The 14,061-nt window shown below is 36.5% G+C and overlaps 1 protein-coding gene across 1 annotated transcript in view; it reads right to left on the bottom strand.

Annotated features, from left to right (window-relative positions):
• Nucleotides 1–12,925, bottom strand: part of LOC129257324 (nischarin-like) — a 35,971-nt gene extending 23,046 nt beyond the window's left edge. The window contains exons 1-2 of the mRNA XM_054895623.2: nucleotides 12,497–12,925; nucleotides 3,003–3,263 (exon numbers count right to left, since the gene is read on the bottom strand). Coding sequence (XP_054751598.2) covers nucleotides 3,003–3,263; nucleotides 12,497–12,595 — 360 coding nt within the window. The 5' untranslated portion in view covers nucleotides 12,596–12,925. The remainder of the gene's footprint in view (nucleotides 1–3,002; nucleotides 3,264–12,496) is intronic.
• Between the last annotated feature and the right edge of the window lie 1,136 nt (nucleotides 12,926–14,061).

The following is a 14,061-nucleotide window of genomic DNA, read 5'->3' as shown; positions in this document are numbered from 1 at the left end:
TAATTATCCAAAGATAAGAAATGTATGTTTTACTTACTCGGGGGGGGGGGGGGGGGGGGGGGGTTTGGTGGGGGTCATTTGGTGGGGGTCATAGCAGCTACATGTTTTCCTATAGTAATTTAATATTGCATTGACTGTACACATGGATTTTTCTGATTATACACCCATAATATATTCATCAGTTTTATATTGACTTTTTAAACCTTTTCCTTCTCCAACCTCCCCCTCCCCTCAAAAAAGGCAAAATGAATAAGGGTCTCCTCCCCTAGGCTACATGTACCCCTCCCCCAAATCTCATGCAGCCATGTAGTTTTATTGATTTCTATTCTGGTCAGTGCAAGCAATGCTTGTTCATATCTGTCGGATTTCAATTCTCTTCATAATTTGTTTAATCATTTTCTTTGCTAATTTCTTTTATAAGCTGTCAACAAAAAATAAACTCCAGCTTCTAAACTGAAACTGAACTATTTGTAAATTTGAAAAAAAAAAAACAGTTTTAGTAGATCCATGCAACATTGATCAGAACTGTCAAATTTCACTTTTCATCTATACTTGTAAACCAAAAACAAAATTGTATCACACATCCACACTACTAACAGGTACAGTGGCGTACCTAGGATTTTTCACAGGGGGGGCAAAACCGTCCGCCAAAAAATTTGACAAGCAAAAAAAATAAATAAAAAGGTCTTCAATCACAAATGAAGGATTTCGTACCAGAAAAAAATTTGACAAGCAAAAAAAAAAAAAAAAAAAAAAAAAAAAGGTCTTCAAGCTCGTCAAGGGGGGGCAAAAAAGGTCTTTCAAGCTCGTCAGGGGGGACAGAGATACGTCCTTTGCATGGGTTGTGGCTCGTCAGAGGGGGCAGTCTGCCCCCCCCCCCCCCCCCGTAGGTACGCTAGTGAACAGGTATAAAAACCAGGAATTTACTTTTAGCGAGGCAATGCTCAAAAGAATCCTAGAAACTAAAAAAGGGACCCTGGAAATCCCCTTCATCACAATGTTAAGCTTAAAAAATGTTGCAGATTTAGGCAATACATGTAGGTTGGGAAAAGTACCCCCTCCCCCCGAAAACCAAACAAAAAGTTGTCTTATACAAACAATTAGGTACTTGGTAAGTGCATGTACAAAACAATTTCATAGTAATTTTTTTTGCATGATGGGAATGCAACTTCCTTCATAATTTCATATAGTATTCCTTGTGAACTATACCTTTTAAAAGTCAATAGCAAGCTCCTTCTGGTGTGACTTTTAAAGTGAAAGACTTAAATAATAAGTATACAATATTTCTTCACCATAAAATTTACCACATATTTGCATTTCAATATTGGTAACCAACATTTTATCATGGTAACTGACATTACATCTCGGTAACTGACATTACATTTTCCACTTGGTAACTGACATTACATATATTTAATGGTACCCTATGGCTTCATTGTTAATTGGTAATCTTTAATTTTGGTGTAGAAGGGAGGGGTGTTACCTAGAGAGGAAATCTACCAAGTTTCATATAATATATCCTCTTTTCCAGGAAATGAGAAAAAAAAGTTCATGTTTTCGGTAACTGACATTACATACCATATCACATACTTCATCAATGTTTTTTTATCAGATGAATGAATTACTGGTGTTTCTTTCTGTGGGATTTTAAAAAGTGTTATAATAGCAAGCTAAATCACAGGCGAAAACATCATGATCAAACCTGTTCTTTAAAAATCTGTCAAAACAAAATATGTATCAATATACTATTTTCAACACTAATTTGTATCCATGCTTTGGCAGCCATTTTGAAATAAAAAATGGCTGCCAGAGTCGGAAAAAAATTTTGTCTCAGAAACTTCAGGTCTTGTTTTATTAAAAAACATAAAGCATTTGACATGAATATCAACTTGATTTTTTTGCCTCTGTGTCCATCTGTGGTGAAAATGCCCATATGTGGTGAAGAAATGACTAGATATTCAGTCTTGTCATCATTTAGCTTGACAAAATTCAGTACCAGCCATTGCCTGATTTCTGCGAGGCAGATAGTCAGACATGAAATAGCATCCGCATCATCATCTCTCACCCTTGGGTCGGAGGTCAAATACAATTGTGTATCGTCTGCATAGAAGTGAACTTGCAATCCATGATGACGAGCAATATCCCCAACAGCTGCAGTGTACAGAGTAAAAAGTAGCGGTCCGAGGACGGAACCTTGCGGAACACCATACTTCACGAAAGTCTCCTCTGACAAAGTACCTTTGATGTTCACCAATTGTTCACCTATTATGCATGTTTGTTCAAAATATTTTCTAGCTATGATGTATATTAAATGCATTCATTGTTTTCTTGAAAATTCACTGCGCTACTCTTTGCATACAAAGGACATTGTGCAAATTTTTCGTCGAAAAAATTATGGTATGGATGGATATCCGTAGTTACCATTGATCAGATCAATTGTAACTCTTTGTAAGACGGGGCCCTGAACTCGTTAATAACCTATTTTTGGAGGTACAAATGCATTAGATGTACATTTGAAGAGAGCCTGTATAAAATTGTGGTATTTCCAATTTGTGGATCAGAATGCTTAGTAGAATTGCAAGCATTTAACAACACCAGTTTCATGATAATTTACCATGCAATGAAGCAAACATGATATAATTCAATTATTGGAGGTGAGATAGCTCAATTAGCAGAGCTATGGTCTAATCCTCGCGACCTGGGCTTGAAACAAACTTGGTAGGCTAGTGCCATTTGAAAAGGTATTCATCATCATTCAGGGGTAGTGGAATGGTTTTGGAATGGGGGGGGGGGGGCTGACCATGCTAAAAAGTAAAAACACAATCAGAGAGTCATTCATTTTCCTTTTTGTACATTGAAAGTGTTATATTTTCCCACTTATATTTATTCCAATCACTGACTGATTGAACCCAAAGGCAATTCACTAGAGCTATTTTTTACATGTGCCCCCATATTTCACTGTATTATCAAGTACATAATAAATGGACTTTCCAAATACTCACATATATATCAAACTCCAGGAAAAGAAGCAATGGCCTTGGCAGTATCCGACTGCTACTGACCTCCTGCAGGTATGCTTCTAGGTCACGCTGTCGCTTCTCAATGAAGCTTTTTGACATGTTGCCAAGGATACGCTTGGGAGGCAGCAGGGATCTTTCCACCCTGCCAAGAGCGACTAGTTTCTCATGTAAGTCGTGGAACTCACTGTATCGGTGCTGAACTGTCCACTGGCAGTCATCGACACTGACCTGAATGGTATATACCTGTAGCAAATGATATGAAAGATACAGGAGTAAAATACATATATACATCAGCAATTTCTTTTGTTATGTTTCTAGAACCTGCCTCTGCCAGATCAAGAATATCTGGGTACGACAATGACACAAATAAGAAAGTTATGACATTTCACAAAACAATTATATCACACTCTGGTCAGTATGCAAATCACGGGACTGATGATATCACCCACTAATTATTTTGTAATTTATTTTATGAAATATCTCAATTTTCTCCTCCTTGCCATGTAAAACAAAATTCTATTCCTCCCTGAACATGTGGAAATACCATTTTGTGGTTCAATAAAGAATGTCAAATCTGTAAAAATTGAAATATTCTGTCATTCAAACAATTGGAAAAAAAGAAAGAAGAAACAGTGAGTGAGTGACATCATGACTCTCATTTGGATATCACTGAGTTATGTTTATAAATTTCTGAAAAATAAGCAAAACTTTTAAAATGTAATAACTTTCTTAATTTACATCCGATTTCGATGACATTTTCAACATTATTCTTGCTTGATTTGTCTCTATTTATAGTTGATTCAAATCAACCTATTTCTGGGGTGCACTTTACCTTTGTTTTAATTGATTAAGGCTTTTGTCACACTGGTAGCAGCAGAAAAATTTGTGTGCAATATCATCTGAAATTCACACACTATTTCCTATAAATTTCAAAATAAAATCATCAAAATTTTTGCAATATTTCAGCTCTAAATAAAGGTCCATTTGATTCCATGCAAATTTAGCAATTCATCTCTCTACATTCCACTAAGTGCTGTGGGCAAAGCAAAGAAGACTCTCTTTGATTTCACATGTGCACATGCTTATTTAAATAAGATTGGATTCACACTTTTTGGAGGGAGTATGGGATAAAAATGTGGGCCTTTGTCTCTAAATACATGTAGCATCCAGGTATTTAGTAGATATATAGCTTTTTTTGTTGTAATCTGCATAACATAGGTTAATATCTTGGTAAAGTGCACATCTGGTTTCCTTTCATGAAGATAGGTTAAGGTCAACAATCAGGTCATGTGGACTCAGTTTCCTGTGAACGAGAAGACTTCTTTCCTATGGATAATATTTTGGCTTTAGAAGCTCCAACAAGATATCATGTAACTTGTTGGGAGTGAGAAATTCAATTTCTGATTGGGGAAAATAAATTTTGTGTTTAAATTCAATCATAATCAAGTGAGCTAGGTTCTGCATTAAATCTCTCCACAAAATGAAATCACTGTGCTGGTTTCCCTCCTGAAGGGCTTTTTAATATTTTGATTGCTGACAAATGAAGGCCTTCTTGATTATCAATCTAAAGTATGCTCCTACAAATTTTGTGTTTGTTTTAGAGTTTGATTAGCGAATATAACATGAATAATATCTAGGATATATGAAAAAAAATAGAGCGAAGCAAAGGCATAGAATTTCTATAGAATGGAGGTATACTAATCTATAAAGACTTTAGTAGACACAAATTTGCTGTCAGGTGCACTTGGTTAGAGTGACAAGATAAAGGTCTATGCCGCAATGATGCAATCGCATGGGTTTGAATCCTGCTCTTGATGGCTAATAATAATTTTTATGAATTCATAATTTTTTCAGTTAATTTATCATGTTTAATCTACTGAAGACCCGACAATTAGTGAATTTCAACAATAAAACATAATGACTTGGACTGGTCACTCTCGTGGATTTGATGACAGTGCAGAACTCTAACTTGATGCCCGACTTAATCAACTTAAAGGTCAAGTCCACCCCAAAAAAATATTGATTTGAATAAATAGAGAAAAATCAAACAAGCACAATGCTGAAAATTTGATCAAAATCAAATATAAAATAAGAAAGTTATGACATTTTAAAGTTTTGCTTATTTTTCACAAAACAGTTATATTCACAACTCAGTGGAATGCAAATGAGAGAGTCAATGATGTCCATCACTCACTATTTCTTTTTTTTTATTGTTTGAATTATACAATATTTCAATTTTTTCCAATTTGACATCAAGGTCCAACTTAACTGAACCATAAAATATTATAACAATGGTAATGTCTGATTGTCACATCATGTTCAGGGAGGAATAAAACTTTGTTTCACAGGACAATGAGGAGAAAATTAGAATATTCCATATTTCATATAATAAAATACAAAAGAAATAGTGAGTGATGTCATCAGTCCCCTCATTTGCATACCGACCAGGATGTGCATATAAATGTTTTGTGAAATTATGCGAAACTTTAAAATGTCATAACTTTCTTATTTTACATCCGATTTTGATGAAATTTTCAGTGTTTTGCTTGTTGTATTTTTCTCTTTCTATTCAAATCAACATTTTGTTGGGGTGGACTTGTCCTTTAAGTGTTTGACACTTGACAGTTTTGTTTGAAGGCTTTATACCTTATCGCTCTATTATTTTTATATTCCTAGATAGAATTCTTGCCGATTAGAGGATTAGTTGGCATGAAGGGGGGCCCAAATGTCTGCACATCTAAACATTTAACTGAAGATTAAACGTGAATTTCTACACTATTCAATCTACAAAATTTTTCAATTGATCATTATGTAATTCCTTATCGTAAGTGTGCAAAAAATCCCGTAAAAAATTGAGAGAAATGTATGATTTTCTTTGAAAACACATTGGCCAGTCATTTTCAGTGGAAAATATTAAATTTCAGGCATTTCATTAGTTGGCCTCAAAATGCAGCCTTTCTAATCAAAACCCCTGAATTGTGTGTTAAGTCAAGCAGACAAGGGCACCTTTTTTTGTTCAATCTGAATATGACTGGCCAAGATTTATTTTCCAAGAAAATCACATTTTTTTATGAGACTTTTTGGCACACTCACTCATAAGCATATAAAGAACATTATCAACTGAAAATTTGTGTGAAAGGAATTCATGTTAAATCTTCAGTTAAATGGTTTGGTGCAAAGACATGGGCCTCCCCTTCATATTAATAATTCATTAATTGTTTTAGACCCATTTTTTTTTGTATACCAAATCTAAATTGCAGGATTTGTTCCAATCTGTGGATTGTACCCAGTTATTGTGTGTATGGACAGGTTGTGTGTCCGAACAATCAATTTTTAAAAATAATTTTGAAAAATTAATGAGTGAATTTCATCAATTTTTAATACAAAATGTTAAACAATATTCTAGAGAATAAAATAGAAGATGATAACAACTATTGAATTCATATATTTAGTGTAATCCAAAGAGAAAAATAGAAGGCTTCAAAATTTTAAAGTGTCCGGACACCCCATCCCCGGTCCCCCCCCCCCCATCCTACTGTGCATATGATGGTGGTCCCCAACTCTGCGCAAATAACGATTTGAGTTAAGATTTAACATGAATTTCTTTTTATTTCAGAAAATCTTTCAGTTGACAATGTTCCTTATGTTACTACGAGTAAGTGTGCCAAATATCTTATAAAAATTTAAAAGAAATAGGCCTAGATCTATAACTTATGATTTTCCTGGAAAATTAAACCTCTGGCAGTCATTTCAGATTGAACCAAAAAATGGTGCCCCATGTCTGTACACCCACTAACTGTGGAATACCCACTAACTTTGCACGCAATTCAGGAATTTTGATGAAAAAAGTTGCATTTTGAGGCCATCACATAAAATGCCCACAATTCATTATTTTTCCACCATTTGAATTGAGTCAGATTTTTAAATAAATATTTATTGCATACACTACAGTGGTTGTCGTGTATCTTCTGATCTTCTTCTTGTACTAGAATCGAGCAGACAAGTCAAGGTAGGAATGTGACTATCACGCGATGTGATCTCAATACCGCGGCACCGGCACCGGTTTCAGAACGAGTTTGGGTTGCTCTGTAAGGGGTGGCTTTAAATGGGTGTAGATTTGGCGGTTTCTCGCCAATTTGGCTTATTTTCACTGATGATGTAACCGAGAAAAATCCCCTTCGCCTCGATGTCAATATTTTGAAGATTGGACGCATGGAAGCTGGATTTGGCTCATGTGAAAGTCTAATGTTGTCTTTACCATCGTGACCGGCCCTGAAGGTAAGTTTTGACAGTTTTTAAACCTATTTTAACAGCTTGTTCATATATTTTTCTTGGTGTGTGGTGAATATAAATCGAATCTAAACATCCAATCATTTATTTTTTACTTCCTCAAAATTGATGGTCAAAAATAGCAAACTGCCGCGAGAGTTGCGTGCTACTCGACCATCATGATGAGTGCAGTGTCGCCAGGAGCCCTGGCATGGATGCACCGGCTCAGAGGGGTTATGCTAGCAGTTTGTGCATCGCATTGATTGAATTATTATTTCCTTTTGAGACCTAGAGTCTACTTGTTTATATTTATATTATTAGTTATTACATCCTTTAATGAATATGAATATGCACATTACACAATTTTAGCTTGTTTTCAGTATTTTGTTGTAAGATAATTGGGATGTCATTTATCATTTATTTAGGCAAACTTAAATATACCAAATCAGGATTTTTTTTTTTTTTGCAGCAGTGAGATTTGAATAGATAACTAATTAATTTGCTAATTGATAATTACTATTCAATACATTTATCAAATACTGCAATACTGAGATCTTTCTGTAAGTATTCAATGTTTTATCATTCTGAAAGTTTTATTTAGAAGATGTGTTGTTGCAGAAGTTCCTGTAAAAAAATTCCAAACAATAAGGAAATTATATAAGTTTGTATATGTTCGGTAATGAGTTTATGAACAATTAACATATCAATTTACTAATTGATAATTACTAATTAGTAATTAAATACATTGATCAATTAAGACAAATATTGATATCCTTTCTCATCACCTGTTTTTACTCAGTTTTATAGAGTAAAATGAATAATTTGTATAATTTTGTTTTTAAAAAAAAATGTGGGTCACGGTCGGTCACACATTTTGAATGGTCAAATGGTAAGACAAAAGCAATAATTAAATCAGATTTTTAATATTAAAAAAATCATAACTCTCTTAATATTTGGCCTAGAGTAATGGTTAATATACCATTTTAAATGTTTTTTCAGCCCTTTCCAATGGACTAGGATACAATGTAATTCCATGATTTTTATTTTTTTGTCACATATGGTTGAAAGTACCCCTTATCGACCACCTAATCTTCTAAACATCATATCTGCGAAAATATTCATCAATTTTACCCAGTTTTCGTCTCATTTGTGCAGAAAATTGAGCAGATCAGATTCCCATGTTTCGCTTGGCGACTTTGATTCAATCCGCGTATATATCGACGAAAAACGAATACGACGATTTTACATTTGCTCATTTGCACCCGTCTTTTGAAACCGACCACCCGCAATACACTAAGTTTACGGCCGATTCTTGTCGCGGTGGCGAAATATTTTTACTCTTCCAAATCATTTCTATGATGTCAACATGCTAAATGATCGTCTCACTACTTCCAGTGCGAGCTCCGGCACATGATTCAACGATTGACGACGGGTATTTGTTCTAAAGCCGTTTCCTATCGGATTTCTTGGTTTTTCAGGGGGGTTTGGGTCTGGTCAATACAATTTTGATTAATTCTACTAAATTTTTACTTTTTGTTGCTTTTTTTCTCGTAAAATTGATTCATACCGTTTCTATGGACACTGCGCCTACTCTCCCGCGCGTATCGTTTGTAATACGCAATAATTTTAACGCGCGCAAGGTGGTCGGTTTCAAAAGAGGTGGTCGATATGTGGTAGTCTCACCATACCTAAAGGGGCAGAGGTAGCCTGGAGGCGTCTGGGGAGTGAAAGTATATACTGTACGTATGGTCACTCCCCTAACGCCTGGCATTGTGAACTATAGGCTCCTACGTACTGAGGGAAAAGGCAACTATAAAAATGCGCCAAACTGCTATTTATGTTTAGATTCTGAGGTCACGACTGCTGTACATGGGTAAAAATATTGGTTGGCAACGTTTGGCAAAAAATGGATAGTTATGGTTACAAAATGACGCCAAAATGATGTGAATTAATAAAAGTAGAAGAGAGTTTACTTACACTTGTTGACATCGCCATCTTTGATCCTTTGTTAATGCAACCTAGTTACATGATGCGTATAGAGGGCGGCAAAATCATGAGCGGTGCTAGATTAAAAAGTGCTAAAATGTCCCGCTTCAACCACTGAACTAGGAATACGTGGAAGTCGTCGCCGGCGAACTCGATAAGTCACGTGACCGCCGCCATTTTGCTAGGTCAATTGTTCGAGAACGCGCCGTAGAAGGCAAGATGCAATATGTTTTCTCTATGTATTTCTAGTTCAGTGGTTGAAGCGGGACATTTTAGCACTTTTTAATCTAGCACCGCTCATGATTTTGCCGCCCTCTATACGCGTCACGTAACTAGGTTGCATTAACAAAGGATCAAAGATGGCGATGTCAACAAGTGTAAGTAAACTCTCTTCTACTTTTATTAATTCATATCATTTTGGCGTCATTTTGTAACCATAACTATCCATTTTTTGCCAAACGTTGCCAATATTTTTACCCATGTACAGCAGTCGTGACCTCAGAATCTAAACATAACTAGCAGTTTGGCGCATTTTTATAGTTGCCTTTTCCCTCGGTATGTAGGAGCCTATATAGTTCACAATGCCAGGCGTTAGGGGAGTGACCATACGTACAGTAGGCCCCTATATACTTTCACTCCCCAGACGCCTCCATGCTCGGCAGAGGCACTCATTCAATGAACAAGGTTATGATATAACCTTGTTCTCAGTTATACATGTATCTCCATGTGTGGCAAAATAAGGATGGCAATGTTTGGCTTATTTTCTCTTTTTCTTTGGGACAAATTTTTGATTTTTTTACACTGACAGGTTCCATTACACCTATTCGTCATACAACTTGGCCCTTAAGTAAATTTGATTCTTTAAATTATTTTTTCTTAATTAAAAATAGAGATAAAAAATGAAAATTTTCTTGCCATATTATTTTCCACCAATAGAGGGCGTACACAAAAATATGCCAAAAATTCAAGTTTTTTAGCGCTCTAGTTACTAATGGAAAAATAAATTACAACCGTACGGAAATTAGTAATTTTGGACACAAAAGTGATATTTTAATCCTTTTTAAAAGTGTGTGCTCTGTCTCTGAACAGCATTGGTATGCCATAGTGATAGTCCAACCTGTAAATTCCCCACAGGCAGGGTGGTTTCACTCATTCAATGAACAAGGTTATGATATAACCTTGTTCTCAGTTATATCTCCATGTGTGGCAAAATAAAGATGGCAATGTTTGGCTTATTTTCTCTTTTTCTTTGGGACAAATGCTTGATTTTTTTACACTGACAGTTTCCATTACACCTATTTGTCATACAACTTGGCCCTTAAGTAAATTTGATTCTTTAAATTATTTTTTTCTTAATTAAAAATAGAGATTAAAAAATGAAAATTTTCTTGCCATATTATTTTCCACCAATAGAGGGCGTACACAAAAATATGCCAAAAATTCAAGTTTATGAACGCTCTAGTGAATACAAAAATTATTCCCAAGTTACTAATGAAAAATAAATTGCAACTATACGGAAATTAGTAATTTTGGTCACAAAAGTGATATTTTAATCATTTTTTTTTAAGTGTGTGCTCTGTACAGCATTGGCATGCCATAGTCCAACCTGTAGATTCCCCACACGCAGGGTGGTTGCAGTGAACAAGTGGGTGGTTGCAGTGAACAAGTGGGCAGAGTGGGGCTGTGTAGACTTGGGGGAACTTGCGGCATTCTCGTGATCGAAGCCACTAGTGGACTCTTTCCCCCGGACACTTTTGGCATTCAAATCATGTCCTACCTTTCGAAATTGAAAGTCTTTTTTCAGCAAACTAGCCGTCCGTCCAGGGATATCTTGCGCTTGCGTCGTCGCGTCTGCTCTGCCAATTCGTGTGCAACTGTCATGCGCAGACACAAGTCGTACACAAATACGGTACACACTAGTGATCACACGTTTTGCTATACAGCTGTTGCACACGATGCTTTTGATGACGATTGGGAGGCGGAGTTTGGATATCTGTGACTGTGGGGGTGAAATATACCACGCGCATCAATTTCTTTCAAATTCTGTGGTTTATTTCGTTTTCCAGCAGGTGGCTTAGATGTAATCTACTCTGGGCTCAATCTATTTGGTCTCCTTCGAGGCCACTACTGTGTATAAACCTATGGTGTATTTTCCATAGACTTCTACACAATAGTGGCCTGGAAGGAGACCAAGTATAGTGAGCCGATATTTCCAAAAAGTTATATTGTTCAAGCTATACTTGGTATCCTTCGAGGCCACTACTATGTATAAACCTATGGTGTATTTTCCATAGACTTGTACACAATAGTGGCCTAGAAGGAGACCAAGTATAGTGAGCCGATATTTCTAAAATCTTATTATTCAAGCTATTCTTGGTCTCCTTCGAGGCCACTACTGTGTAAAAGTCTATAGAAAATATTTCATAGATTTATTCACAATAGTGGCCTCGAAGGAGACCAAGAATAGACAGAAATCATAACAAATAATAGCATCTATTCTGTTAGTTTTATGATAGACATACTATTTCTTTATACTATCGTTTATTCTATATTTGGTCTCCTTCCAAGCCACTACTGTGTACAAGTCTTTGCAGAGGGCTCCATAAAGTTGTACTCAATAGTGGCTTGGAAGGAGACCAAATAGAGAACGACAACTCAGAGTCAAATTATTATCATATCTTATCGAGGAGAGGGTCGGGGATTGTCGAATGAAATCACGTCCTAGTCAGAAATTGTTGTATCAATGGGAAAATACGTGTTGTAGCAAGGTTACTATTTCGGTTCGTCTGTGGGAGAAGTTTCGCATCGAGAACAAAAGATTTCTTTTGAAAATCATTGAAGCCGTCATTTCATTGAATCGGCCTGCAAATATTGGTAGGTGTTCGAAGAGGTCCTAAGTGGCTTATAACACGATATGGCCGAACTTGCTATTGGCCTACATATTATTTCAACATCATCAAGCATTCAAGCTACATCTCGTCCCCGCGCCCCATCACTGACAGGGCTGTTGACCAGCCACACCCACTTTGTCATGACCCAGTGCCCAGTGGCAGTGCAATTGCCCCCAAGACTCAACAAGACTAGAGTCAGTCAGGCCAAGGCAAGCCAAGGGCAAGGGCAAGGTCAAGGAAAAGGTTGGCTCCAAAATAATGACTTAGTTTCTGCCTTATGTAAGATAAGGCTAATAAGCAATAGAATGAATAGCTACTTATCCAAGTTACCGTATGCTTCTCAACTTCTGCTGTTGAAATAATGCGGACATCTCTTGTGAAACTGACACTGGAATCATCTTGCACAGCGGCGCCAGCGGGAGTTGTCATGTTGATCACGGCCGACTACCGGCTGATTCTCAATCAAGTTCTGTAGCAGTGTAGGGAAGGGAAAATTTGCAGTCGTCAGATATCCCAGCTCATAAGTCATAACCCCGTCTGCTTTGGCTAGCTATACACTTGAGCAAGTTGCGAATGAAATCTTATTCTCACACCGATACCTTCCTCAAACTTATTAATGATTAACTGATAAATACAATACTCGAAGATTATACTTATGGTTGTATTATTACAAATACACAAAACTTGAGATCTGGCCAAATTAACCTTCGTCACAAGATGGCGCTAAGCGCTACTAGTATTATTACGGTATTACCCCCCCCCAAAAAAAAAAGAGAGATGTCATATTTGTTGAATGATTAATTAACCTAAATTGTGTTTTCTATGACCTATGCGGTTTTCCTTAATCTGGGCAAGAGAAAAAAAAACACCATGATAATCATAAAGGCTATAAGTCTATCCAGAAATCATCCTTTTTATGAAAACATATTGAGGTTTGGCAAAAATCCATAAAAGAACTTGCGAAGTTATAAATAAACAAGCTTAGCTTTTATAGGTCATACATTGTATGCTAGCCATTCTCCCCATAACACCACATAATTTCATAGAAGTGGTTCATGATGTATAATATATATACTGAACATACTGTCCCACTATGTATGCCTTGGCAAAAACTTTGAGAAACTGGCAATTTATGGAATTCATATAACATAATAAAGTGGGAGGGGAAAACTATGTCTTGGATCATATAAAATAGTTAGAGCAATACAAGAAGTACTGCCTTAAATTCAAGCAGCAAACCCATTGTTCGGGGGGGGGGGTGTAGAACTATTGTTTTGCCCCACCCACTTGAATGTCAGGACCCCATGGGGGGCCACTTTCATTGACAAGTGGATACCACGCGTGACCATGGGGTTTTGAAAAGCACCCTAAACAAGTATTTTCCATGTTCAATAAATGCACCCCTTAACTTAGTATTAGCATGCGAAACCCTACCCGTAACAAGTATTGGAAACAAAATGGTACCCTTGACAAGCCTGAATTGACACAAGTAGCCTATAAAGATATCTCAATTGCTGTCACAGACGTGATCACGGACGTTGGCTTTGCTTTTACTTTCATTGGGTTTACCCCACACACCTTGCTCAAGTCAGACCCTAAACAAGTACAGTAGTGTTGGCACAAAAAGTGCATCCTTTATAAAGTATTATAGTCTTTTTATACCCTCGCATATTGGACCATTAACACATAGTTTTCCTAGCAAAATATATACCCTTTTTTCATTATCTTAGTGTTTTCGACACCCTAATATGTGCCCTATCTTGAAGAAGAGATAAAATTTTACATGTTTTTTGGTCACGAATGGTATCCACTCATCAATGGAAAATGGCCCCCGCGGGATCAGGACATGTATTTACGCTGATGGCAAGACGACTTCGGATTTGCCATATTTGCAG

The sequence above is a fragment of the Lytechinus pictus genome, chromosome 3, assembly GCF_037042905.1.
Source record: "Lytechinus pictus isolate F3 Inbred chromosome 3, Lp3.0, whole genome shotgun sequence".
Taxonomy (NCBI): domain Eukaryota; kingdom Metazoa; phylum Echinodermata; class Echinoidea; order Temnopleuroida; family Toxopneustidae; genus Lytechinus; species Lytechinus pictus.
The sequence above is the reverse complement of the archived record's forward strand: the minus strand, read 5'-3'. Positions and strand labels throughout refer to the sequence as shown.